General features: G+C 50.2%; 1 protein-coding gene across 2 annotated transcripts; it reads right to left on the bottom strand.

Moving 5' to 3' along the window:
• Positions 1 to 1,588: 1,588 nt before the first annotated feature.
• On the bottom strand, positions 1,589 to 27,871 carry LOC102454389 (quinone oxidoreductase-like protein 2). 2 transcript variants are annotated; one of them, XM_075936880.1, is made up of 10 exons: positions 27,733 to 27,871; positions 26,014 to 26,170; positions 23,047 to 23,143; positions 20,864 to 20,922; positions 20,403 to 20,468; positions 19,843 to 19,952; positions 16,989 to 17,070; positions 14,986 to 15,167; positions 13,685 to 13,913; positions 1,589 to 6,904 (listed from the first exon to the last, which is right to left on the bottom strand). In XM_075936880.1, the coding sequence occupies exons 1-10, from the start codon at positions 27,801 to 27,803 to the stop codon at positions 6,836 to 6,838; spliced, it is 1,122 nt and encodes a 373-aa protein (XP_075792995.1). In that variant the 5' UTR covers positions 27,804 to 27,871; the 3' UTR covers positions 1,589 to 6,835. The 2 variants fall into 2 exon arrangements, with proteins under 2 accessions (XP_075792995.1, XP_075792996.1); XM_075936881.1 differs by having other exon boundaries at positions 26,014 to 26,164; positions 27,733 to 27,870.

Genomic DNA, 27,871 nt, shown 5'->3' with positions numbered 1-27,871 from the left:
CTCCCTGTTCCCAGCTGGGCTCAAGCTTTCTCTCCTTCAGAGGGTTCTCAGGGCAAAGAGGAGCCAGCTTGATTTTGTGTGAGGAAATCCTAGGGGCCCCTTCCCCCACACTGCAGATCCCACCCATCAGATCATCACACTTATGAGGATTCTGCAGCACCAACATGCCGAATATTGTACCTATAGGTCAACACAACCCTCCCCTTCCGGCACAAATCGGCCCCTTTCTTCCTGGCGAGAGGGCATGGCCTGCCCCCTAGTGTTTGAAAGAAGTATTGGATGAAAGGCCCTGAAGACCATAATCCTCTATCCCCAAGTCTGAGGCAGGGTACGCCTGCCTCTCCGCCCCCGACACTTCTGATCCGGAGCCGCTGTCACTAACCAACGGAAGGTAGTTCAGCCTTAAACCCGTGTATATTCTTTGGCCCCACTGTGCACACCTGATAGAAAGGCAACTAAGCTGCAAGTAGGGTTGCCAGGTGTCTGGTATTCTACCGGACAGTCCGGTTTTTGCACCCTCTGTCCGGTAAAAAAATTCAGAAAATACCAGACACGTGCAATGTCCGGTATTTTCTGTTTTTCCGGCTGGGCGCCGGACGGAAGCCTGGCGGGGGTGGGGGGAGTGGCTGAGACTCCCAATCACTCCCCCGGCCCCTGCCAGGCTTCTGCACGCAACCAGAGGGAGTCCTAGGCTGGGAGGTGGGGCCGTGATCGGCGCTGGGAGCCTCTGGCGGGGGCGGGAGGAGTGGCTGGGAAGCTGATTGCATCCGAGGAGGAGTGACGCCTCGGGGAGGAGGAGAAGCCCCGTCCCTGTTCCCGAGCGCTGGTCAAGCGCGTTGCGGTGCCGTGGTCCAGGAGAGAAGCCCGCAGGTGCTTTGTGGTTGCGTTTAGGCGCCTTCCATGGGCTCTCAGCCAAAACTGACTGGGGTGGAATTTCTGCTTCTTCCCACTGGGACACCCAAAGACCTGGCTATGGGGGAGTCACCTTCCTACCCATGGTCCCCCCCACCCCACCCTGCCATTGTGCTGCATCAGGGTCTGCCTCTCTCTGCTTTGGGTAGCAGGCAGCTGCTTTGCAGAGCAGCTCTTGGTAGTAGCTCGGTGTGGGTGGGTTTTTTTTTTTTTTTTTGCTTGACAAATTTTTAGCCCGTGTGTTCGGTATTTTTTGGGAGACCATCTGGCAACCCTAGCTGCAGTGCTGACTTTTGTTACCTAAATATCTGTCCATTGGGCCTGGACTGAGTTCACTAGCCAGCCTCCAGGTGGAATTGACTGTCACCGCTGGGCCAGGCCCATTCGGACCAGATCGCGAGATGGGAATGGACGTGTATTGTATTTTCTATTTTCCAGTGTTTTTCTCCCCGTCCTCCAATCTGATCTGCTGACGGACCCATATGCATACACAGGCCTAGAAACAGGGCCACTGAAGTCCAGGGGTTCCGCACAGACGTGGGGCTCTGCCCACGTGGATCAGATTACAGGATCGGGGCCCATGTTATGCTCAGTTTCCAAATATATACGGTAATATTACCCAGCTTAACAGAACCACTGCAATCTACTGTACACCATTACGACACCCAGAATGAAGCCTGTTGCCAAAAGTAACATTTTATTTTTTCTTTAATATACATTTTTTTAACATCATTTTACAATTAGGACCAACTGTAAAAAAATAATCTCGTTTAATTCTTGGCACAGCCACACTTGGAGAAAAAAGATTCTTCTTTCAATTCTCTCCATAAAATACTTTTGTCCAAGGCGTGTGACAAATACATGTACAAATAATGAAATGTCATTGTAAAGAGTTAAATTATGAGTCTGGATACAGACTGCAGTTGTTCAGCTGTTGGAAGAAACAGGAAAGAGATGGGGGAACCGCTGTGCCCTGTAAAGTTTAATCACAGAAACAGATTTACTTGAATTTGAGGCTAATGGAAGCAAAAAGCTAACAGCACTGGGTAGAGGCAGATATAGTCTCATCTTCCGATACAACTGTCTTCATCTGCAGCATTTTGTGATTGCACAGCCGAGTCTCCCATCTGCTTCTACAGATGCAACACGCTTCTGAATTGCAGTGCTCTGCATGGCTAACCCTCTCCGTCGGCATTCCCAACTACGCAATGGACATTCTACTTCACTTCATCTATGTGGGATTTGAACTCAGGTCTCTCAAGGCCATGTCTACACTAGGGAACTATTTTGAAATTAGCAAATTCGACTTAACTCCCGATTTAACAAAATCGAACTAGCGGGTCCATACTACGTAGAAGCCTCAAAATTAGTCTAAGGCAGGCTCTATTCATGTGGACGTGCTACCTCGATGTAGAGCCCCCAGAAGCACTGGGGAATAAACCGTTCAAATTACTCTGGAGAGTAGTTAGTTCAAAATAGCAGCATCGGTGCGTCCACACTATCGCTATTTCGAAATAACTATTACAGAATTAGCGTTACTCCTGATGAAAAGCAGAAGTACAGATTTCGAATTAAGTGGCCCGTTATTTCGAAGTAGTATGGACGCTCTGTTTATAAATTCCATATGGAAGAGTCCTAGTGTAGACCAAGGCTCATAGACGAAAACTAGCAGGGTTATCCAGTGTTGCCCACTCTCCTACAATAAGATCACTGGTCTTTGGCTCACACAGCCATTCCTGTCACTAGCTAAGCTCATCTTTCCATTTAAAAAGTGTATCCCTTTTTTTTTGCTAAGCGGAAAATATTAATAGATTCCAAAGTCAGATGGGACCACTGGGGACCTCTAGCCTGACTTCCTGTAGAACTAGGCCCTACCAAATTCATGAAATCTGGTCACCCCCTTGAAATCCGGCTATTGTAAGTGGGGGCTGCAACAGAGCCACCCTTCCTTCTGCTCTGCTTTCAGAGTTGGGTGGCCAGAGAGCAGTGATTGCTGGCCAGGCACCAAGCAGCAACAATGGCGGCATGGCGACAACACCGTGAAATGTAAGATTTAAATATCAGAAACAGTGAAAAGCAAGATTTTTAAAATGCTAGAACCATGAAATGTACCAAAATGAACTGTGAACACACAGCTTCCCCGAAACACTTCCTACAGCCGTCTCTTAGAAAAACATTGAGTCTTGGTTTTAAAACTGCTGAGGATGTAGAATCACCGGTGACCTTGGTAAACTGCTCCCAAGGCTAGTCAGTTGCTGCGAAAAACCTATGCGCCATTTCCCATCTGAATGCAGCTAGCCTAAGGTCAGGTGCTGATTTAGCCGAATAATCTTGAATGTTCACTCTCACCTCCACTCTCCCGGCACTTGCACTGACACCTACACCTGGCCTCTGGGACTGCTGAAACCCTTAGGTATCACTCCCCCCGTTTCTGGGAGGACGCAGAACCAGTTACTGACTTGGGGAGAAGGAAGAGGAGGCATTGTTGTACTGGCTGATGCCGCTAGCACAAAGACCACCACCAACTCCCTGTGTGAGAGCTGGCTGCTGCTAAGAAAACTTCTTCCACTGAGCAGCCACTGCGATCTGTAGGCTCAAAGGAGGACAACTCAACTTAGCGCCCTTAAGGAGACTAAACACAGAAGCAAGTCCACAGAACTCTGTCCCGCGGACTCCTTCTGAGGTCTTATCATCAAGCCATGTCTGACACTGACCCCGATCCAGCAAAGCACCAAAACCGAGGCATAACTGAAGTAATTCCATTTACTTCCAGAAGACACATGGAATTTAAGCAGGTGCCTTCCTTGCTTGGCTGAATCGAGGCTGTGGTTTCTGCCTCTCTAAAGTTGATCATATTAGTTACTACACACTGATATTGCAATGAGGAATATTTGTAAAGCGCTGTGAGCAGAATGCATACAAAGCACGCCAATGCCAGAAGGATGAAAACAAAAGGTCCTGTGGAACTCCTTGCCAGAGGATTCTGTGAAGGCCAAGACCATATCTGGTTCAAAAACAAATACATTCTTGGAGGACACAGAGATGTTAAAGATTGGTTAATCATGAATTCTTAGTGGTTACTTGACTGTGCTGATACAGAGGCAGCAACGTGGGGTGCCAGGCAGGAGCTGGTGCACAAGGGGAGCCAGGTTAAAAACCAGCTCCCGTTACCAACTGGCTGCCTGTCACCCCATGCTGCTTCCTCAATACAGAGCCAAAACTGAGCCGAGCTGTCTGCCCGCCTGGCTCCTAACACACTTTAAATGCAGCGCGACAGCAGGGGTGGGTCCCGGACCTGGCACAAGTGAGCTGGTCTGCTGGCCAGTCTGCTAAAATATTTACTGGTAAGGAGGGTGGAGGAAATGTGTGTAGTCGATAGCATTAACTGATAAGGGTTTGCTCATCGGTTAATCGACTAGACTATTACATCCCTTGGGCAGGTCCATCAATGGTTGCTAGCCAAGATGGGTAGGAATGGTGGCTCTAGCCCCTGTTTGTCAGAAGCTGGGAATGGGCAACTGGGGTGGATCAGCGGATGAGTCCCTGTTCTGTTCATTGCCTCTGGGGCACCTGGCGCTGGCCACTGTCGGCAGACAGGACACTGGGCTAGATGGACCTTAGTTCTGACCCAGTATGGCCGTTCTTATGTTCATGGCCCCCCAGTCCCACAGTTTAGACCAGTGTTTCTTAAACTTTTTAAGACCGAGGAACACCAAACAATTTTTTTTATGGGGAACACCAAGGATTTTTTGTTGAGGGGAAAAAAAAAGGTCAGGGGGAAAAAGGGTCGGGGGGGGGGGAGTTATTGAGAAAAAAAAGGATTGGAGGAAAGTTATTGAGCAAAAAAAAAAAAGTCAGCTGCCCCTTTAAGGGCAGCCATTTTGAATTCTATTGTTCTCCACGGCACATCGGTGTGCCACAGAACACAGTTTAAGAAACACTGGTTTAGACTCTAAGGTCAGAAAGATCTGGTTCCGAGAAAAAGTCCAGTGATCTCACTGGGGGGAGACTAGGCAACACCGCAGATAACCCAACTCATGTTTTCTGTGGGAGACCTGAGTTCAAATCCCCCATAGATGAAATGAGCTAGTCTGTCCACTGCGCACTTGGGAACGCTGACTCGGCGGAGTCCAGTTAGCCATGCAGAGCCCTGCACTTCAGAACCGTGTTGCATCTACAAAAGCACATGGAGACTCAGCCCTGCAGTCACAACGTGCCGCAGATTGAGACTGAGTTGTACAGACTACGAGGACCACCTCATCGGAAGTGTATTTGAACAAGCTAGTCCGGGCAGACGTCTTCTGTCTGCATGTGTGTAGGACACAAACAAGCAACCGTCTCCTGTGGCAGGAAGCAGGTGGCAATCTGAGGAATCAGTTGTGTTTGGAAGGGATGACATTGCCAGGTTCCTCCAGAAGCCAGGGTAGCAGCGAAGGCTCGAAGAAGACAGCATGTTATCCACAGCCGCAGCAAAAGCCACGTCCAGAAAACCGAAAGGCTTGTTGTACATCTAGAGCGCGCTCGTGCCTGAGGGACGTTCAGAGGTGCAGGAATTTGGGTTGGCAGTCGGAGCAGCCAGCAGCTGCAGGGAGGAATTTAGGTATTTTCACATCCAGCAGCTCTTCCCGAGCGCATTCTGCTGCATGCCGCGGGTTCAGCCCTTGTTAGGCAGGCGCGAGGGAGCCAAGTCTGCTTGTTAACACTGTCTCAGGCAAGTCGCTCACCAAGGTAACCACCTGCATAATTACACCTCTCGGGACCAAGCCTGGCGGACACAGGATTCAGCGAGGAACCGTTCCTCCCACGCGTAAGCAGTCGGGTCCAGCAATAACTGGGGGACTGTTTGGTTCTCCTGACGCCATGCCAGCCGATGCCGAAGCAGGGTGACGGGCGAGATGCACCCGTGGGTCTGATACATCGGTGGGAAAATGGTGCGCCCCCCACTTCACGTTTTATTCAAGTCTCTTCATTTCAACCCTGCCTTCCCATTCCACGCTGCCTGGTTCTAGCTGACTGTTTTGTAATGGCTGCATATAGGAACGCTGCTGCTGCCCTTCGACCCAGGGCAGCTCCTCTCAATGGTGAGTGACGATCTGACTGGCCACAGAGCCCTAATTCCCCTCCTCGGTTCCAGCTCTTACACTGCATTACAAGCAGCAAAATCACACTGCCTTTGTGGGAAGGCAACATCAGGAAAGTCAGGACAGTGGCTGACACAAGGGTGGCAATTAAAAACTCGGCCTAAGAGTCTGCTTAATTATAGTGTAAACATTCAGGCTCAGAACGGAGCCCACAATCTGGAACCCTGCAACCTGTGCTTGAAAATCTACACCTCTGCCGATCAGCCCCGCAAGCCCAAGTCCACTGGCATCGGACGCAGTGTAGACAGACCCTAAGATACTAGACCATCACCAATGGAAGGAAACTGATCCATGCAACCATTAACATGGGGGGAGTCTGCACAAAGGCCAGTGAAATGGGGAGGTGTCCCCAACATAAACACTCTGATAAGTGGGGAGCTACACTATGGAAAAAAGAGCCTGCAGCCTTGCTCTGAGCCTCTAAGGAGGTTACAGGTATATTACACTGAGCACATGCTGCTCATAATAGGAGACTTAAGGCGATTTCACGATGGCAATTCTTTGAGAGAGTCTGGGTTACGGCTGTTTTAACTGCACTGGTCTGCATCTATTCCCCCTCTTTCCGTCGCAGTGAAACCTTGTCTCCCCTAGGATTTATACCATCATGTCATTTAACGTTAAGAACCCGGACGCCCTCTACGTTACTGGTGGTGGTAGACAAAACCAGATAAGAAATCAGAGAGTAGATGCAACGTGGCCATCTGCATCCATAATCCAGAAGGGTAATTCTGTGAATTAGTAAACAGCAGCAGGCAGGCGCTGTGCTGAGGAAGCAGGTGGATTTATTTAGTGGAGATGATGACCTTTCCTGTTGACTTGCGCTGGGTTACACGACTAAAAGCTTCATTCACCTGCAAGCACAAAACTTGGGTTGTTTATACACACACAGGCTCCTGCAAGTGTTAGTTGCTACTATTGGGATGTTAATTTTCATTATCTACACAGATTTCTAGAGGGCAGATGTGTTTAGTCACATTTTTTAGAAGTGGCCTTTAAAAATCTCCCTGCAACCTCATAGACTCGAAGGGACCACCATGATCATCTAGTCTGACCCCCTGCACAGTGCAGCCCACAGAATCTCACCCACCCACTCCTGAAATAATCCTCTCACCTATATCTCAGATATTGAAGTCCTCAAATGATGGTTTGAAGATCCAAGATGCAGAGAATCCTCCAGCTGTGATCTGTGCCCCATGCTACAGAGGAAGGCAAAAAACCTCCAGGGCCTCTGCTAATCTACCCTAGAGGAAAATTCCTTCCCAACCCCAAATATGACGATCAGCAGGGCTCGACAAAGTATTGAATCTACTCGCCCGTGCCCCGTTCATTTGTGACGTGCGCATGCGCAATGCAAGTCTTGCGCATGCGCAGTGTGGGGCTGGCGAGCGGCTTTCGCCGCCGTTCGTCAAGCCCTGGCGATCAGCATATCCCAACCTTGTGCATATATGAAGATTTAGGGCACATGAAAACTTGGATTTGTGCATGCAGGAAAACCAAGCGTGTGCTCGGATTTCAAGAGCAGTTTTAGAGGCCAGATTGAAACATTTTAAGTATCACGGGTACATTCGAGAGTGCAATCCAGGCCAGCGAGGGACAGGACCAGTGTCTGCCTCACAATGTTTTGCTGTTGTAGCTCCTGGATTGCCCATAAACAGCCCAACAGTGTGCAAGTCACATCCTGAATGTCTGTGTATAGCTGCAGCTCTGATTCCAAGAGACTGTCAGCCACACACCAACCACACTCTAACTTCCACCAGCCTTGGTTAGTACTTGCAGGGTGACCCCAACACACTCCCCATCCTGTATTTCCCCCTAAAACTTGTGTTCTGCAATGTCCAGCCCTCCCCGCCCCCTCCGGGCAGTGCAGATATTTAGAGCCACTGATCCTGCAATGAATCAATAATCAACAGGTTGCTACTTTAACTAGAGTTACCAGTTCTGTTTAAACCCAGCACGGGATGTGTAAAAAATAAAACAAGTTTGTTAACAAAAGCAGATAGGACTTAAGTGAACTCAAGTGACAGAGATGACGTGAGAAAAGGGCACAAGAAAATAAAAGTAAAAACGCAGCTAAACGTTTATAACAGGGTCTAGTAAGCTTTGGTTCAAGGCTTTGTTTAAAATGGTCCCTCTCACCCTGTCTTCAAGCAAGATGGGGACTGACCCTTTTCTTGAAAGCATCTCTCCCCAAGGCCCAAAGGTGCTGGGGCTTTTGTCTTCTCAGATGAAAGAGCACTTGGAGATCCCTGGCCTATTTCTTTGACGTGGAGCCTTCTGAGGGTGTGTCTAAAGTACATGGCTCCATCGATGGAGCCATGTAGATTAGGCTGATCGGCAGAGGGAAATGAAGCTGCGATTTAAATAATCACGGCTTCATTTAAATTTAAATGGCTGCCGCGCTGAGTCGACAAACAGCTGATCAGCTGTTTGTCGGCTCAGCACGCTAGTCTGGACACTCCCACGCCGACCTGAAAGCCCTTTATCGACCTCCCCATTATGCCTCGTAGGATGAGGTTTACCAGGGAGGTCGATAAAGGGCTTTCATGTCGGCAGGGGAGCGTCCAGACTGCCCCAATCTGCTGACAAACAGCTGATCGGCAGAGCGGGGCAGCCATTTAAATTTAAATGAAGCCGCGATTATTTAAATCGCGGCTTCATTTCCCTTTGCCGAACAAACAAATTTACATGGCTCCGTCAACGGAGCCATGTAGTCTAGACGTACCCTGAAGGTTACCCTTCAGGGTAAAGTTTAATCAAGTGGTAAAGAAGGTGACATGGAATCTGACCGTGAAGAAGGTTCCATGCTTCTCTTCCTCCTCTCCTGTGTTTGCTCAAGTGGAAATTAGCTTCGCCGCCTGTCCTTTCCCCGTCTTACTGTCTCAAAGACTCTGTTCACTACTTATCCACACACGGAGATCCACACACATTCCTTTGTTTAGGACAGATCTGTTTAACCAGTATTCCCCAGGCAGGGCTGTGTGGAAGTGAGCATGGCTTAATAATGTCATACAGGGAGATTTCATTACTTCTCACAGAGCATTGCTACATACATTGCACCATGATATTACTGGCCAGCCAATGATGAGTTTTCCAATGATATCTCACAAGGCATATTTTGCATGAAGATTGTTACGAGGGTGCGAATACAGGGGTGCTCTTGGTCACAGCCACTGAGCCATGTGCCCCTTTACCCACAGTTAAAATGGCAAACAAAAAATGGAAGTTCGCAGAGATCAAACTTCCCTACCCACTCACAAGGGGTAGTATAAGAGACACTCAAGACTTTACTGGGTGGGTTAATTTCTCTCTCTTCAGCATAAATATTTCCATCAGCCATTCTCAGCTGCTGCTAGGTGAAGCCATAGTCAGGTTCCAGTTTCGTTCATCATGTTAAAGAATTTGGTCGGAACAACCCCCAGGCTACCTGGTGCTTTCTTATCCGTTCCTACCGTTACTCAGACTGGTCTCTGCAAAATCTGGCACGCAAAATATCAGAGAACGGTGTTGCCAGTAGCATCTCCCAGAGTTTCCTGTTCAGTGTTGTTGCCACTGGCCCATCATCTGTGAGTGGCAGATGTCTGGTTTAGATGGCTCACATTCTCCTTAGGTTTGAGATGTGCTTAGGCGAGTGTGATGCTAAGAATAGTAGAACTTAAATGCAATCAGATGGCTGCTCTGAAGTACAACAGATGGTAGTTAGGACCCAGGGACCCCTCAGTGCCATGCGGCAGAGGACACACCATCCTGTAACTCATGTCGTCCCTGACACCCTCAATGCCCCAATACAGTGCTGTCATAATCTGTATCGTACACAAATGTATAAGAAACTGGTCACAGCTATTATAGCGTGGTGTATGTTCAGGTGGCATAAAGAATTATGGATGTGTGTTGGAAATATGGGTAGAAATGTAGCCGTGTTAGTCTGGTGCAGCTGAAACAAAAAACAGGACTGTGCAGCACTTTAAAGACTAACAAGATGGTTTAATAGGTGATGTCCTGTTTTTTGTTGGAAATACGTTCTTCTGCAAACTGTTCCTAAGACCAGCCTGTCCTAGACAAAGGAATATTGTTTCAGCCACTTGACTGTCTCCAGAATAAACTGAGCAAGATGAAGCCAGAGAACAATAGAAGTATATTTACGTGTAAGGGTAAAGCCATCAAACTAGCAAATGGAGGGGATGACTATTTATGGGAGTGGATGAAACGTGCCTGCCTCTTGAAAAAGAGTGACAATAGACTTTGGAAAATATAGGCCAAAACTAGGGATGGTAAAAAGTGCGTAATTGGGTAACTGTGTAACCGCTGAAAATTCCAGCAGTTACACACACCCGCAGCATGGGGCAGCACCCAGCTCCCTAGGAGCCAGTGCCCACCAGGAGCTGGCTTTTAAACCAGCTCCCTGCACACACCGGCTCCTGCCAGCAGCCCCGCTCCTGGGGAGCTGGCTGCTGCCCCCATGCTGCTGGTTCTGATACATAGCCAGCAGCGGCGGCTGGCAACCAGCTCACCAGGAGCAGGGCGGGAACCTGCATGTAACCGTTAATGGTAACCGATAAGCCCAGGCTTATCGGTTAACTGTTTAAACAGTTAATACTTTCACATCCCTCACCAAAACACTAACAATTTTGGGCATGAGGGACACAAGAAGCTAGAACTCTTGATGGCTGAGAAAGGGGCTGAAGTTTTTGGGAACAGTGTATAATGTATGCAGTGCTTTGCAAAAGACTGTAACTCCATATGGTTACGTTTTAATCACTAGAAAGTGAGTTTTGTTTGTAACTTACGTATGTCTTTTTCACCCTCTCTTGAAATCATTTTCACCTGTTCTTTCTTAATAAACCTCCTCTTGTTTTAATACAAAACCATCTCAGTGCATTGAAGTGAAGTGTTCGTTTTCAGCTAACAGGCTGTCGTGTGCTCGGCCTCTCTGGAGGCAGTGAAGTTAATAACATCTCTGAGAGGGATTGAACAGTGACGAAGAACGTCTCTGCGGAACTCAGGCTCACAGATTATTACCAGGAGAGCAATGTCTGAATTGGAAGAGCCCTGAAGAGTTTGCCAGCTAGGCAGACAAGTTGGCAGGCTGGGGAGCAGAGACGCGGTTTAGCGGCAGCAAAAGCTCCTGCTTGCTGAGGCAGATTTGTGACAGAGTGGCTCGCAAGTCTGGGTGACCTGAGCAAGACGTCTCTGCAGTGCCGTTTATGCTGCAGGAACCAACAACTCCGCACTGGTAGTAGAATTTGCTGTTCATGGGCTTTTTGCCTCTGGGATCCATTTGCAAGGCTGAAATAACACCAGAGCAGCCCAACCTCGGGCACTTCCATTATCCAGGCACCGAAATGTCAGAAAATTATTAACCAATGTGTAAGTCTGACACCTGAAATGGCTCCCATTGTATTACTGGCTTTTAAATTGTAAGGTCTTTGTGGCAGGAGCTGTCATTTTTATGGGTCTGTCCCATACGTAGCATAAAAGGGGCCCCACCTGGCGCTTTCGAAAATATAAATGCTAAATAATCACACACGGTGGAGAAGTTTGAAGTCAATAATACTGGAACGAAGGACGCTAAAAAAAGGGGATTTCTTCAAGAACCAGGGTTCTGTGCCGGGTTTCAAAATGGAGGGGTTTCGTCTAAATCACCACACACAAAATTCACCCAGCCGCAGAACCGAACTGCACACGGAGCAATCCCACGAGCTCGACACGGCATTAGGTCACGACGGTTTGTGAAAATGCACAAGTGGGAGCCCCGGCAGCATACGGCCTGCAGCGAGGACAGGTCCTTGGCTGGTATTTTGAGTTTAGCATGAGCTCGGAGGCACGGGTCAAACCCAGGTGTCTCCTAATTGTAGCTCATCTTTCTCCCGACCTGAGCGATACAAGGGCAGGAGGGCAAACCCTGGCTTGAAGTGGTTTCGATCACATGCAAGATTTACAGTTTGGTTCCCGGCCTCTCGTTCAGGCCTGCCAACGGGTGGGGGGCAAAGGGAGCAGTTGTCCTGAAGCCAAGAGATTCAAGAGGGCCGGGGGTTCCCGGCCACCACTGCTGTTACTACAGGAGGGCGGCAGCGGGGCCTTTAATTCACAGCTAGCACGCCGTGCCGCATGCCCAGTGGGCTCTGAGGGGAGGCACCCCACACTCTGGCTGGCTCTAGGGGTGCCGGGTGTCCGGTTTTTGCCCAGACACTGGTAATTGTGTCTTCCCTCCAGTAAAAAAAAGCAGGAAATACCGGACATGCAAATGGTCTGGCATTTTTTTGTTTTTCTCGGACGGAAGGCTGGCGGGGACATTTTTCCCCTGCCGCGTCTGGCAGGGCGGGAGGGGGGCGGGGTGTCCCTGGGGCCACTTTAAAAACTTCCGCCAGCCTCCCCTGCCGCATGGCCAGATACTTGCGGTTCCTCTCCTGCACGTGGGAGAGGCGCGACAGGAGATCTGGCGGGAGGGAGACGCGCCACGTGCTGGAGCCCTGCGGCACGTCAGCGAGGCAGCAGTGAAAAAGGGGCTGCCGCTCCCTCCCAGGCTCAGGCAGAGGCTGCCAGCAAAACTCCTTTTGCCCTGAGCAGGTGTGTGGGAGGAGAGGAGAGGGAGGGAGGGGATCCGTTCCCGGAGTGGGAGGGAGGGGAAGCCCCGGAGCCCCTTCCCTGCATGGGGCACCTTTTGGAAGGAAGGGGGAACCACAGCAGGGCCAGCTTCTCCCCTTTCCCCACCTCCCTTCCCTGAACAGGCTGGTTAGCCTCTGGCAGACTGGAGCCTTCACAGCGAAGGAGGCATGCAGGACTGGAGGGAAGGTGTCGGGAGCCGGGGGGGGATACCTCACAGGAGTGGGAAGGACGAGACTCACCCCCAGCCCCATCCCTGCATGGGGTGCATTTAGGGAGGAGGGGTGGCCACATCTGGGCAAGCCCCAGAACTCCTTCCCTGCAATAGGCTGGCCGCAGCAAGGAGCAGCGTCTTGTAGCCCTATGCCTCCTTAACAGGTAAGGAGGCATGCAGGACCTGAGAGAAAGGCGGGGGAGGGGGGAGGAAGCTCTTGCAAGAGGGGGGAGGGAAGGGAAGCTCCCCCACCCCTTCCCTGCATGGGGTTAGGGTTGCCAGGTGTGCTGTTTTCACCTGGACAGTCTGGCAATTGAGTCTTCTGTCCAGTCTGTTTTTCTCGGACGGAAGGCTGGCAGGGACATTTTCCCTCTGCTGTGTCCTGGTTTTTGTTTTTTTTCTTTTTCTCAACCAATTCTTTCCCCCGCCATGTTCCATATTTTTTGTGAAACTATCTGGCAACCCTAGCTAGCTCCGAGGGCTGCCTAGGTTGGGGGGCTGATGCAGTATGCACAGCCCCGCCCCTTGTACCCAAGGCTCCGCCCCTTGTATCCAAGGCTCCGCCCCTTCCAGGAGTGTGGCACTGCCCCCTCCCCACACTTTCTCCAGGGACCCAGCAAGGCTGTCAGTGCCCCCGTCCCCACTGTACAAATTGTACCAAAGGCCTGAACCAGGGTCACATGTCGGGCCTTCCCCTCCCTCAGGGGAAGAGCTGACAGCAGCCCACAGGGCTAGACAGCTTCTTCCTGCTACTCAGCCTCTCCCAGAGAACTGTCAATCCTGCCAACGAGGCGGGACGTCTTGGGCCGCACTTTACCTCTTCCAGTTTGAAGACCGCTCCCACGTGAGGTCGGATCCGTCTTTCCTGGCAGTACCAAAGAGCAGAGGAGAGGGACGAGGAAAACACAGGGAAGTCCTCTTCCCGGTATCGACCCCAGAACACCCCCAGGGCAGAAACGTTCTTCAGAAGCAGCAGGTTGGCTGGGACAGAGGGGATTGCGCCTCCAGCAAAACCCACCACCACAATCCTGCCCTCCCAAGCCAAACTGCAAGGGAGAGGGAGAGAGGAGAGATATTTAATCAGGAGGAGCAAAAAAAAGGTCAAATCCTGGTCCAACTGGAGTTGCTTTTGCTTCAGTGCTACCAGAATTTGGTCTTAGTGTAAATGGTTCAAACTCGACACTAGGGTGTTAACTCAGTGCAGAGAGGAAGTTGCCCCATCACCATCTGCAGGGACGACCTCCTCAGAATTGTCCAAGGAAAGGGAAGCATACGGGCTAGCCATTTCCAAGTCTGAGCATTTCCTGGTGGCCTGCTGCGAGATGGTGATGTTCACCGGTCTATGCTGTGTCTAGTTTTTTCATCTCATTAAGGACAGGTATCAGGACAGTATTTTCCTACGGTTACTTTTCCACAGGCGCAGTTACTGTCCTTGAGACAGGTAGATGGTATGGTTGCCAGTGAGGTAACAAAACAATTGCGTCATTATGTTTCAGAACCTCAGCTCTAGCTTGTTCTTGCATGGAGCCGCCTAGAGAAACGGTGGCCCTCCGTAAACAAGTTCTGCTGATTAAACTGCAGCAAGGGAGGTTTAGGTTGGACATTAGGAAAAACTTCCTGCCTGTCAGGGTGGTGAAGCGCTGGAATAAATTGCCCAGGGAGGTTGTGGAATCGCCATCTCTGGAGATTGTGAAGAGCAGGTTAGACAGACACACCTGTCAGGGATGGTCTAGAGGATAAAACTTAGCCCTGCCCTGAAGACCTCTCGAGGTTCCTTCCAGTTTTAATATTCTGTGATTAACCAGAAACACGTGTTCTCCTGGTCAGTACCAAACCAACACCCCATCATGACAGCAGGTGGCATCTCTCCTTCTGATTGCATGAGAAAAAAAATATCCAAGGCCTTCAATATCCACAATCATTAACGAGCCCTTGGAACTTTTCACAAGCGTGACATGCCCACTACCAACGTGCAGAGTCACGCCTGGGCTTCCTACAATCCCTCGCACTTTCCATGGACAATTCTGAAGCACACAGGAGGAGGATCCTGGAGACTGCACATTTCACACCCCTACGGCAGGTCACTCGGAACGCGACTGGAATCATATTTCAACGCACCTATGTAACGCCGCCTTGAACACGTCCCCGCCTACAGCATCCAGAATGACATTGACCCCTCTGTTCTCTGTGAGCTTCCTCGCCTCTTCCTTCAAGCTCCCTTGGGTGTAATTCACGCTGTGGGCTGCACCCTTCTGCAGGGCCAGGTTGCATTTGTGATCACTTCCAGCTGCTGCTATCACCTGAAAACCGAGAAGGAGCTGGTGTTACAGTCTGATCTTTCATGCTGGAAGAGGGACTGTCTTTTGGGTCAGTGTTTGTGCCAGGCGCTGTACAATGGACTTCTTTCTTGTTTCTTTTGTTTGCTTTTTTTTTTTTTTTTTTTAAAGACTTGCATGACACTAAGTTGGCTGTGAAAAGCAACATTCACACACACACCAGTATCACATGCCAGGGCAGACTTACTCCACCTCAGCAAGCCCAGGGACAAATTAAGCCCTGGACGGGGAGGTGGGTGTTGGGATGGTGTCATGGTCTAGCCAGACTGATTGAATAATGTGAATGTGACTTGACATGACTCACACGTGGCCAAATAACAGAGGATTTTGGGGGCAGGTCCTCTATAAGCAACTGAAGTAAACATGATGAGTCAAACTGGCCTGGATTGTGGACTGGATTGCAGGCACAATCAATACTGGACTGACCGGTCAGTAAATATGGGCCATGCAACAGTAAATATCATAGGAGTGAAGTTCCCGCATGGAGCACAAGCTGACTTGGTCCCACAAAGCCAGAGTGTGTAACTGATGTGTGTGAGGAAGTGGAGTGATTTTGGGTACCATCCCAACTAGCGCCTTCCAAAAATACTCATCAGGTACAAAATAGTAACTATACACCCACTGGGCAGGCTTTTAAGACACGGGACTCGTTTGCGGGGGGGGGGGGGGGGGGGGGTGGAGGATAAAAATCAAGCAAAGCAAATGACAGGTGGTGGGGATCCATTAATTCGAGCACCTCAAAAAGGCAGGTGGGTTATGGGACTGTGACCCAGAGGGCCTCCAAGGCAACCAAGGCCTTGTTTTGGGGGATCAGACCAGAAAACTAAAAAGGGACAAGGAGAAGAGGAACCGTCCATAGTTTGGTAACTGCCTTCTCTGTGTGCCGGACAGGTGCCATGCGGGGCCAGCCCAGGAAGTGCCTGTTCAGATTTGAGGAGTCTGAGGAAAAGAGAGGCGCGCTGAAGAGAATGTACCGTTTCTAACCTAGGAGCTGTGTGCTTGATGCAACTGCTGGTAAAATTCCTTCAGCACCGTGCCTGGCAGGCTTGGGTGAAATTCCCTGGTTTGACCCTCTTCACTGACAGCAAACAGGCACGTGCTCTGCTGGGCACCGTTAAAAATTCAGAAAGGATGAGTGGGGGTGTGTGTGGAGAGACGGGGGCCGGGATAGGCCCCAACTCCCCCCCCCCCCCCCCCCCTCAGCAGCTGTCTAACAGTGGCACAGAGGCAGTAAGCCAGAGGTGATGGTGGGTTCTGATGAGCTCACGGACAGAGCTGGCCACCACACAGCCAGGAAATGGAGCCCTGGCTGGAGCTGAAACCTGACCCTTAGGAAAGCTGCCTGCTTCTCCAGCTTTTGTGTCTCCAGAAGGAGGCAGGGCCCAACCACTACTGGCAGCCCCAAAGGAGGGGCTGCTGCTTCCCCCAAAATCACCGCCAAGGAGGCTGTGGCAGCTGCCAGGGGCTGCGTTCGAGTGTGTTGTGTTGGAGAGACAGAGCCTGGTTTGTTGGATTACCAGCCCCTCAGACCTTACAAGTCTCCTGGGTGCTAGTCCTCCCTCTGCCCATAAGTCATTGCAACATCTTGGGCAGCTCCCAAACACTACATCCTTTTTGCACACATCTCTTGCAAGCGCACAATACGCTTGCCTTGCCTTGTGAGGTTTTATTTGTTGAGAGTGTAGAAAGGCCTGTGACTGCCCAGTTGGCGCATGCTAGAAAACACGGTCATTACTCCAGGGGGTAATGACACAGAGCGCGGGTTCGTTTTAAAAAGCAAAATACCTTGGCCTTGAGAACGTTGGCGGCGACGTCAACAGCAGCGAGTCCCGTGGCCCCCGCGGCTGCCGTCACTAGAACCGTTTCCCTGAGACGGTGACAGAGAGACCAAAGTGTAAACAACCTCCTTCCATATCAGAAAAACCTTGCATTGCGGGCCTGCCTGCGACCAATACATGGTCTCCCATTCGTTTTGGAGATGAAAGATTCCCTTGATCATCTTAAAAAGACTCTAGTAATCAACTGACCCCGCAATCCATTTCCATAGTAAGAATTTTTTCCCATCTTCAACGCTATTCTCTTTCCTAGAATCTTTTCCAATGGCACAAGTAAGGGAGCTTGACTTTTCCGCAACACCAATTTGTACCTTGTGACATGAATTCTCCTACCCCTCTTTTACATTTCACAGTGGAGTGGTCTGATAAGAGACTATCTGCAGGTTTTCAATGACTTTGCAAGGAGAGACTCATTTACTCTGGTGGGGGTACAATCGCAAACTGGCGGGACTGGGGCAGGAATGTAAAGGTACTTCAGGAAAAGGATGGTTTTACTGGTAAGACACAAGAGTTGGCTCTGAACGCTGCTCTGAGCTCTGCTACAGATTCACTGTCACCGTGCGTAAGTCGGTTCTCTCTCTCTCTGGCTTTGTTCCCTACTTCTGTAAAAGGCCAGCCACTTTGCAATGCCTCACTGGCGCATTTGGAGGCCTAATTCGAGCTCCAAGAGTCTCTATTGGAAGGTAGCATGGAGTTTAAAGGGTTATAATTCAGCGGCTGGAAAAGCGAGCCAACTATAAGTCTTCCTATTCCGCGTACACACTCTCAACTCTCCACAGGGCGCTTCCAAACCCCAATCCTGCAGCAAAACAATTCCCAGCTAAGCTCCTTTGCTCCCCGAGGAACCAATGTTCCCCTTAAGACCTGCCTGGACCAGTACAAGCCTCCTTAACCAAGGAGAACTGTTGTTTGAGGATACATTAGCTGAGCAATGCATGCCGTGCACTGATACTGGCAGCAAAGCTAATCTTCGGCTAAACAATAGGTTGGACTTGGACACGTTTTGCCTGCCTGGGGTACAGCCCAAGCCTGCCAGTAATTCAGGGCGATATGCGGTATTGTCTGGGACTTATCAGCGTCGCTCTGCTCAGCAGGTTCGTCTTTTCCCCAAGAGGATCACAGCAGGACCAAATGTGGGTGGTTGTTTTTTACAGTAGGGATGTAAAATCCCATTTAATTGGCTAACCAGTTAAACATTTATGTTTAACTAGTTAACCTGTTAAAGGGGGATGGGCAGGGGGAGGACAAAGGCTACTCCGATTGGAGCAGTCCCTGCCTGCGGTTGCAGGGGCTGGGCTGGGCCGGGCTGAGCAGCCCCTGCCTGCAGTGAGCTCCGTGAGGCTGGAGCTACCCCCGCCCGCGACAAGCGGGGAACTTCTCCAGCCGCTACCAGTTAACCAGAACCTGTAACCCTCCCTTGTTAAGGCCACGGCTTACCAATTAAATATTCACATCCCTATTTTAAATATGCCGTTGTAAATTGCTGAAAAGCTACCAAGCTGTTTGTGTATTTGGAGTTTTCAAAAGCGCCCCTCATGCAGGCAAAGGGAGACGAGCAATGTTCAAGTAACAAAACTTGCTGACTAGCGTATTGCCTTTTCATGGTGATCATCTCCCGTCTGGGCACAGCGTCACCCTAGTATCTGAGCATCTCACATACCTCAGCCAATACTATTTATTTATGGCATCCCTCTGAAGTAGTCATTAAGTAAACAGAGGCCCACAGATTAAGTGACTCACCCAAGGTGACACAGTCAGCCTGTGGCGGAAAAGGAGATGGAACTCAAGGTCTTTTGCATCCCAGTACAGCGTTAACCAGGAAACTATCCTTTCTTCATAAATGTAAAGGTACCATCGATATCTGTGAGGGATTTCCCGCTGTACGAACACAGGACGCCTCTCACTTCCATATTCCCCTCAGAGCAGGTAATTTCTGTACCTAAGAGCTATTATTCTATCCTCGAATTTTCCTATAAAATACTAATGATTCAGATCTGAGCTCTCTCGTTTTTTAGACGTGTAGCTTCATCTGTGCTCAAGTTGGATCCAGCAACCAGCTTTGGTTTATTCTGTTGTTCTCACTCCTGATGTAGACAGTGACACTTAATACAATACTCATCTTCACCCCGAACCGGTGGACACGAGACAATGCTCACTCATTTCCACTACTCTCTTGTCAAATTCACTGTGACTTAAGGGCCAGGGAAACCCAGCTGCCCGTGGGTCAAAGAGGCAGCTTGATCTATTGATCTGAGCAGAGTTTAGAAACCGGGAATGGTTGATTGTTATTCCCAACTGCACCTCTAACATCGGGCAAGGCTGTGACCGTACGACCTCCTCTCTCTGAATTTCCCCACCCACAAAGCAGCAACGATAACACCTAACGAGCTGAGTGCCTCGACATTAGTTCGAGATGTGCCGACTGTGGGAGACTGGATGTTATGAATCCAGCGAGTGGATAAGAACACCCTTAGATTTGTTGGCATTTGTTTTTCGTTCCAGCGCAGAACACAAGCAAAAGACTTGTAAGCATTTATACGAAACAAAATCATGCCAAAAGGTCCTTTTGGTATTAGAGGTGACGAGAGCGACCACCCTGGATCTCCGAAGCCTTCCCATCACACTATGAAGCATCTGACAAAACAGTTTAGCCCAACGACCGCCAAGTTTCCTTGAAAATATTGCAACCAGCTCTATTACTGTGACACCATGCTTGGTTTTTTGCAAATGAAGTGCACTCCGCAAGGGCTGAGTATCACTACTGCTGGACACGTGCCATGCTTTGGACTCCGTCGATCACTTACCCGGGCTGCGTGCGTGCTCTGTGTTCCAGGGCCAAAATGGCTGTGCCGTAAGAGACCGGCAACGCTGCAGCTTCCTCATAAGAAACGCCCTCTGGGATTGGCCACAGCATCTACATGAGGAGACACACAAAGCAACACATAATCCCAAAGAGGGATGAAATTCTGTATTTTCCAACTGCTGTAGCCAATGCGCTGAACAGGATACAGAGGCATGTTTAGGGCAGCTTGATGACGTTACACTACGGGGAATGGTTAATTTCACCCAAAGGAGTTTGAAAGCAATTTTTCCTAATCAGCCCCTTCTGAGCTTCCAAGGATTCTCCAGAGCAAACCCCAGCCGCTGAAGAATCATAGAATCATAGAATACTAGGACTGGAAGGCGCCTCGAGAGGTCATCGAGTCCAGTCCCCTGCCCTCATGGCAGGACCAAGGCAGGAAAACAAACATCACAAAGAAAGGCACAAGACTGGAAGCTCTCACAGGAGAGAGACCCAAACAACGTGACACACAAAATCTTTAGCAACAACAAGATGGCGACTGTATATTTAAATTCTGGTTACCTTCTGATCAGCTACGCACTCCTCCGCCATCGCCCCCATGCCAGTCACACCAATTACCCTGTCTCCCTGCCAGAAACAAATCAGCAGTAGACAGGCGTTAGGGTGGGAATAATCACTTGGGGTCGCCCCTCTCTTCGGATTACGTCTTTGATCTTCGGTCTTTCCCACAAAGACACGGAGCAGCACAAACTAAATCTGGTAACAGTTCAAGTACCAATTGCATTAATCAGGTTCCTTCCCACTCCCTATTCCCACCTTTACTTCTCTTTCCAGATCCCTGCTGCCCTCTCCAATGGGACATGCTGCATCACCACCTTCCCGCACACACGGGCCCATCGAGCTGAACTCACAACTATCGTGCAAAGGGCTTACCCCGATCCCCGCCCCCACACTGCAGCCTCGACGCTCCCTGATCAAGTGGGCATCTGTTCCTAGACCCCGCCCCACCGCGTCGCACATACCTCCCGCACTGTGCTGACGTTGGCTCCGGTCTCCACCACCGTCCCTGAAAACTCCATTCCTAAAGCAGGAGAAAGTCATGCACACCCTACGGACACTGCAGCAGGCCACTTCCCCAGCGCTGTTCTCTGCACACAGGCTCTAAGGGGTCACCCTGCTCCAGCACTGGACTGGGATGGCAAGAGCACAGCCATGGGGGTTCAGCTAACGTTAGCCTCGCATGGCAGGTGTGGGCACGACCCCGGCCTGGCCAGAGCAGGCCCCCAGCGCCAAACCGGTTAAACTTTACATTTAACCGGTTAGCTTTTAAAATGGGATTTTACATCCCTAGTTTGCATATGACCTATGCGGGATACACCCAGCATCTGAAAGCTGCTTTCCGAAGCAAAGCTGCTAGACGGCCAGTAGGTGGCACTGTGGGAACACAGGCTGATAATACTGGCGAATGGACGAGGGGTGCAGAAGGACTTTTCTAAAGGGATCGTAAAGTAAAAACTCCGTGGCTGTCTTTCTTCAGAGAATAGTGATATTCACTCTGCTGATACCATTATTGGACCTAATCAAGTGAGTTATAAGATCAAGAACACATATTCCTGCGCATCCAGAAATATAATCTATGCTATCATGTGCAAAAGTGTCCGTCCGCTATGTACATTGGACAAACGTCTCACACACTTCGCCAAAGGATCGATGCCCACAAAACAGATATTAGATAGGATCACAAAGAAAAAACAGTTTCATGCCATTTCAACCAGAAAGGACATTGTCTCAACGACTTGATTACCTGCATCCTGCTTCAAAGGCCTTTTAAGACTACACTTGAAAGAGACTCCTCTGAACTGTCATTCATGCTTAAACCCAACACTTTACACCTAAATTTGAATAAAGACTCTAATTATCTTACCCATTACAAAGATAACTTCTCCAATTATCATCTCTAATAACATTAGCTCACAGACATTTACCTCCCCCCCCCCACATCCCCGTTCTGTTCTGAAATTTGATTTGTCCTTTTCATATGTGTGCATTTTTTTAATTGTATCCTTTGGTATATATGGTTGTGACTATTTTCTTCCACAATTTGATCTGAGGAAGTGGGTCTGGCCCACGAAAGCTCATCACCTAATAAACCATCTTGTTAGTCTTGTTTTTTGCTACATAGTCCTGTTTTTTGTTTCTTCAGAGAGGCTCTGATGGCATCCGCGAGACAGTTAGCTCCCCAGCTGGCAAGGGCAGAAGGACGTACTTGAGCCTGATGGCTTCAGTGCTGCAACCAAACGCAGCAGAGCTGCTGCATGCCCGCAGCTACAAGAACGGGAGTTTTGGTGGTTGCAGGCAGGTTCCTGCAGCTCCCCTTGGCTGCAAATGGCAAACTGGAGCCCATGGGAGATGTGAAGCTCTGTGGCTGCAGAGCCGGTAAGTAAACAAACCAGAGCGGCCTGTTAGCCTGCGGCTCTCTTTGAGAAACGCTGCAGGAGAACATGAAGACTTCAAGGCTTTTGGTCAGAATCCAGCGAAGGTCAGAAACGTCCACGGTTCGTTTCCACCTTATGTCTTTTCAGCTGTCTATATGAACGCGGTGGTCTCAGCCTGATGGACAGGGTGTCCATGACACAGGGATGTAAAATCCCAGTTCATTGGTTAACTCCGCATTTCTCAAACAGTGGGTCCCGACCCCCCGGGGGGTCGCGGTATCACAAAGTTTAAGAACCCCTGGGTTAACTGGTTAAACATTATGTTTAACTAGTTAACTAATTAAAGGGGAGGGAAAGGGGGCCACAGACAAAGGGAGCTGCTCCAGTCCCTACCAGTTAACCAGAACCGGTAAGCCTCACCCATTAAGGGTAAGGCTTATTGCATCTGCCGAAGTGGGTCTTTGCCCACGAAAGCTTCTGCTCCAATACATCTGTTAGTCTATAAGGTGCCACAGGACTCCTTGTCGCTCTTGCAGATCCAAACTAACACAGCTACCCCTCTGACAGTTAACCACTCACATCCTCACCACGACACACAAAAGCACCACCCCAATTGGTATGAATTAGTCAAAGGCTATGCAGCACCTATTATCTACAGCTTTATTCCCAGGGATGCAAATCTGTCCCCAGCATCACATCCACTGAGAATTAAACACAGCAGTTACATCAGTCACTCTAAAACTGTACAGATCAGACGGCCTCCTACTTACCAGGCGTGAATGGAAGACAGTGCTTCTCCTGGTACAGACCTTTACAGGCCAAGATATCAGCAAAATTGACCCCACAGTAATGGACCCCAACCCTGACCTGCAAGAGAGAAGGGAACTTTCAGTCAACAGCAACAGAAACATTTTTAACAGGCGGCTTCACGGCCCTGGCATTTTAAAATACCCCTCCCCTTTCCTAAGTACTGTTGTGAAGGCCAACACTACGACAGAGTTCAAAAAGAGCTAGATAAATTCATGAAGGTTAGGTCCAAAATCTCATTGCCACGGCACCTGGGCACCTCACAATCTCTCATGTATGTCCCTCGGGATATTTTTCTGGTATACACTACCGTGGAATATTTTTTTTTTCATTCGTTTCTGTGACTCTCTCCTCAGGCACCCAGAAGTGCCAGCCTCTGTTACCCTGCCTCAGCCAGACAGCTTGGCTGGCGCTCGGACTGGGCATCAGCTCCCTGCCATGAGAGTTCGCCAACCTCCACAGCAAACTCTTTGAGACTCTGCTAATCTTAACCTTGCCCCACAAGGAACAGCCAATGAATCCAGTCCCTCCCTGGACACCCCCAGAAATGATTACGTTCACCACCTCCAAAGAGTCCGCAGACACACCAGCCTGTTGGCTTGCTGAAAATTCACCCTCCACTTCAATACACGGCCCTGAGGTGGCTTACAGCAAAAACTAAGAGCTAGTTTATCCGTGAAGAACAGAGACATGAGGACTACAGAGTAGAGATCAACAGAAAATGGCAAAACAAAACATACATTTGAGACTCGACTATAGCAAGCCACAGTTTGACTAAACAGCTTTCTCGCTTACATCAAGCTACCAGCATCTCTAGCCCTTCTGCTAAGCAATGGATCACTACGGAGTTCTCTCCTCTTCTTTTTATAGCCCAGTAAACCTCTGAAATTTATCTCCACATTAAATTCCTCTTGCCTGCTATCGGTCTTGTCCTGTGGACTCATAGCAAGGTAACCCATTGTCTCTGGTATCATCTCGCTCAGTTTACATTGGCAACACAAGCAAGACAGTTTTCCTTTGTTGATCAAGTCTGCCCCAAGAACAGATTTTAGGAACTTATTTCTAGCACATGTACACAACTGTTTACCAGGGATGTTAGCTAACGTGCATTTGTGTAAAAGTGTTACCGCTGGATTTTTTTTAGCGGTTCCATGTTCATATGCAGAGGGGCCGGGCGGGAGCTGGTGCGTGTGGGGAAACAGAGGCAGCAAAGGGGGGAGCACATGTAGTTGCTAGGATTAACCGATAAGCCCAAGCTCATTAGTTAATCGTGAAAACTATTACATGCTAACATCCCTACTGTTTATGCACCATTCAGCCATACCACACAATGCTAATCATAATCAGTGCGTCACTAGCTCTTATATGATACTTCATCTAATTCACTTTTGTAGTTCAATGATATTGGCTCCAACTGCCTATTCTTTAGGCTTCAGACCAACGCGTGTCTGGAGCCTGATTCTCACAGTTTCATTATTAGCTGTTTGTTTCAAAGGGCTTCTCGCTGTCTTCACTTAATAGGTATTTGTGTACACACGAGCGCTACGCACTGGACTCTGGATTTTCACCTTAGCTTACCCTGTCCCAGTGCTGATATAATAACAATTAGCAATTAGCACTTGAGCTTTATTTGACCGAAGTGCAGTACAATTATGAAATACGCCTCCACCAGCTCTGTGCATTATGCATTGCCGTCATATTACAGACAAGAATCCAAGACTCAGAGAAGAAGGGACTTAAGCTCACCCAGTCTTGGACTCAGTGGCTGTTTTAAAGTCCCAAACCATCCTCTTTCTTACTAGATTTTTCTCTGTTCTAATCTGCACACAACCATCATCTCTTAATCTCTTCTTATTTACCGAGGCAGTACGGCCTAGTGGCTAGAGCACAGGAGCTCTGCATTCTAATCCTGGCTCTGTCGCTAGTTGGCTGAGTGACTTCAGGCAAGTTACTTTCACCTCTCTGTGACTCCGTTTCCCCATCTGTAAAAGCGGGATAAACAACACTAACTCCTTTGTAAAGCACATTGATATCTGCAGATACAAAACCAACAAAAGAAAGTATTTCTTCATACAACACACAGAAAACCTGTGGAACTCCTTGCCAGAGGACATTGTAAAGACCAGGACTTTAACAGGGTTCAAAAAAGAGCTAGACAGATTCATGGAGGTTAGGTCCATCAATGGCTATTAGCCAGGATGGGTAAGGATGGTGTCCCTAGCCTCTGTTTCTCCCGAGGTAGGTGACAGGGGAGGGATCACTTGATGATCCCCTGTTCTGTTCACTCCCTCTGGGGACCCTGGCATTGGCCACTGTCAGAAGACAGGAGACTGGGCTAGATGGACCTTTGGTCTGACCCAGCATGGCCGTTCTTACGTAAAGATTCTGGTACTATTCCTGCAGTAGAATCTAGAGGCCCCACTGTGCCAGGCTCTGTACAAACAGTAAGAAATCCTCCCTCTTTTCGAAGAGCTTGCAATGTAAATGGACAAGCCAGATCAAGCCCAGGAGGGGAATTGGAGACACAGAGTTGTCCAAGGGAACCTGTTAGTCCTGGGCCCTACCCAAAGGGCAGGACTGCCAAGATCTCCAATCCCACAGTGAACGCTGTGTGAGTCCACTCGGGTGGTAGTTCCTGTGGTGGATTGTGGGTGACAGTGAGAAGAGAATGAGAGAGGAGAAAGGTGCCATGGCTGAGGTGAGAGCCGACCAGGGCACAAATCGGGGTGGGCAGATGGTGGAGAGGAAGAGCAGATCTTGGAGCTCTTTAAAGGAAAAACAGGCAAGGTTTAGCAATAGCATCGGGGAAATAAACCAAGAACACTAGCACAGGCGTCCAAGACTATGAGCCTGAGACACAGGGAAGACAGAGGAGTGGGGGGTTGCTGCTACATAATAGTGAGCAATTCAGCATCTCTCAAATGCACTACCTCATGGGGCTGCAGAGAAGGGGCAGGAAGGTTCCTGATGATCAGCGGCTTTGTCAGCTCGGTGCACAGGACTGCGCGATAGTTCCGGCCCGACTGCGCTAGGCCATCGTTGCGCCAGGAGGCCAACCCCAGAAGTTCTTTCACCGAAGCACTGCTCCTGCAACAAGAGAGTACGCGCTCTCGTTATGCTGTGCTGTGTACCCATCAGTTGCAACCTTCCCACCCTAGAAGCAGCTGCATTTCATAAGGCGGGGTTGGGGTCTAAAAGATGATGAGTATTTTACACAGAGAAGACTGCCGACTTTACAGAAGAGACTGCCTAGACGACCGCTTCATAAAGTGGTTGAGCGTGCCTGACTCTAAATTCTAAAAACAAAGCGGAAGAGAGGTTTACTACCGATAAAAGAATCCAACAGCACTGAATCCAGCAGCAATTAGCCCACAGAGCCAGGGTCTGCTCTCTGTAACCGTCCTAGCAGAATGAGGCTGCTCTAGGTACAATACAATAATAAAGCACCTTAGTGGGAGTTAAGCAGGTGGTGAAATTTAACCGCTGCCATTTCTCCTGATCCTGCAGCAAGGCTGCCTGGGGTTAGCTAAGGTTTCTCTGCTAGGGGAAAACCTTGCCTGACCTGAGCTGGATCAAAGTCTCCTATTTGTCTGCTCCTTGATTTTCTTTGTAACCCTTTCACTGCAGTAGCTGCAGGACTGCCAGCCTCAAGCATTCAAAACCAAGAGATTGTATATATAAAATTGGGAGGGGCTTTTATTTGCCTCTTGGTTCACAGCTCCTAGGGGGCACCCGGCCATGTTTTTAAGCCTTTCTCCACACCAGGAAGGGGGTGAAACTGACTTTAAGGGGACACAGGCGTAAAGTCGGGATTTCTCACCTACCCCCGAGATCCCAAGGAGCTGAGCACCTTTCGAAACAGACCACCTGTTGCAAGGGCTGGCAGCCCTGCTGCTACACCAGAGCCCTATCCCCAAAAACCCCAGCACCACCGGCTGTCTGCAAGGGGACAGGAAACAGGTGCCCAGACAGGTGGAAAGGGGGTTGCAGCTAGGAGCAAGCAGTGTAGGAGATAGGGCAGGCTTGGGGGGTCAGGACCAGCTGGGCATGTGCATAAAAGGAAGGGAGGCAGAGCTGGGGCAGTAGGGGAGCACCGGGTGCAAGGGGGAACGTGGGGTCAGCACTGAGGGGAGCATGGGGCAGCCTGGGATGCAGTGTGCTGCAGGGAAACAGGGATCAGCACGGGGGCCGGGAGAGCTTGGGGCAGCCCGGGGTGCTGGGGGCAGCGCTGAGAGGCAATGCAGAGCAGCTGGGGGTGCAGGGAGCTGGGATCAGCACTGAGGGGAGTGTGAGGCAGCCCGGGTTGCTGGGGAGCAGGGGGATTAGCGTGGGGGAGAGCTCGGGGCAGCCCGGGGTGCAGGGAGCTGGGTTGGCACCGGGAGAGCTGGGGCCAGCGCGGGGGGGGGAGTGGAGGAGAATGCGGGGGGGGGGAGCGGAGAGGAATGCGGGGGGGGGAGCTGGGCCAGCGCGGGGGGGAGAGCAGAGGAGAATGCGGGGGGGGAGCTGGGGCCAGCGCGGGGGGGGGAGCGGAGGGGAATGCGGGGGGGGAGCTGGGGCCAGCGCGGGGGGGGGAGCGGAGGGGAATGCGGGGGGGGGAGCTGGGGCCAGCACAGGGAGGGGGGAAAGCAGAGGGGGGGGGGGACTCGGACCTGCCGCGCTGCAGCCGGAGCAGCCTGCCGGGCCCCCGGCCCCCGCGCAGCCCCGCTAGCGGCCCCGTCATGCTCCTCCGCACCGCGCCGCCCGCGCTGGCTTCCCGGGGGCGGGCACCGGCCCGAGCGGCTCCCGCCC

Source organism: Pelodiscus sinensis, chromosome 9 (assembly GCF_049634645.1).
Source record: "Pelodiscus sinensis isolate JC-2024 chromosome 9, ASM4963464v1, whole genome shotgun sequence".
In the NCBI taxonomy this organism is placed as follows: Eukaryota; Metazoa; Chordata; order Testudines; family Trionychidae; genus Pelodiscus; species Pelodiscus sinensis.
The sequence above is the reverse complement of the archived record's forward strand: the minus strand, read 5'-3'. Positions and strand labels throughout refer to the sequence as shown.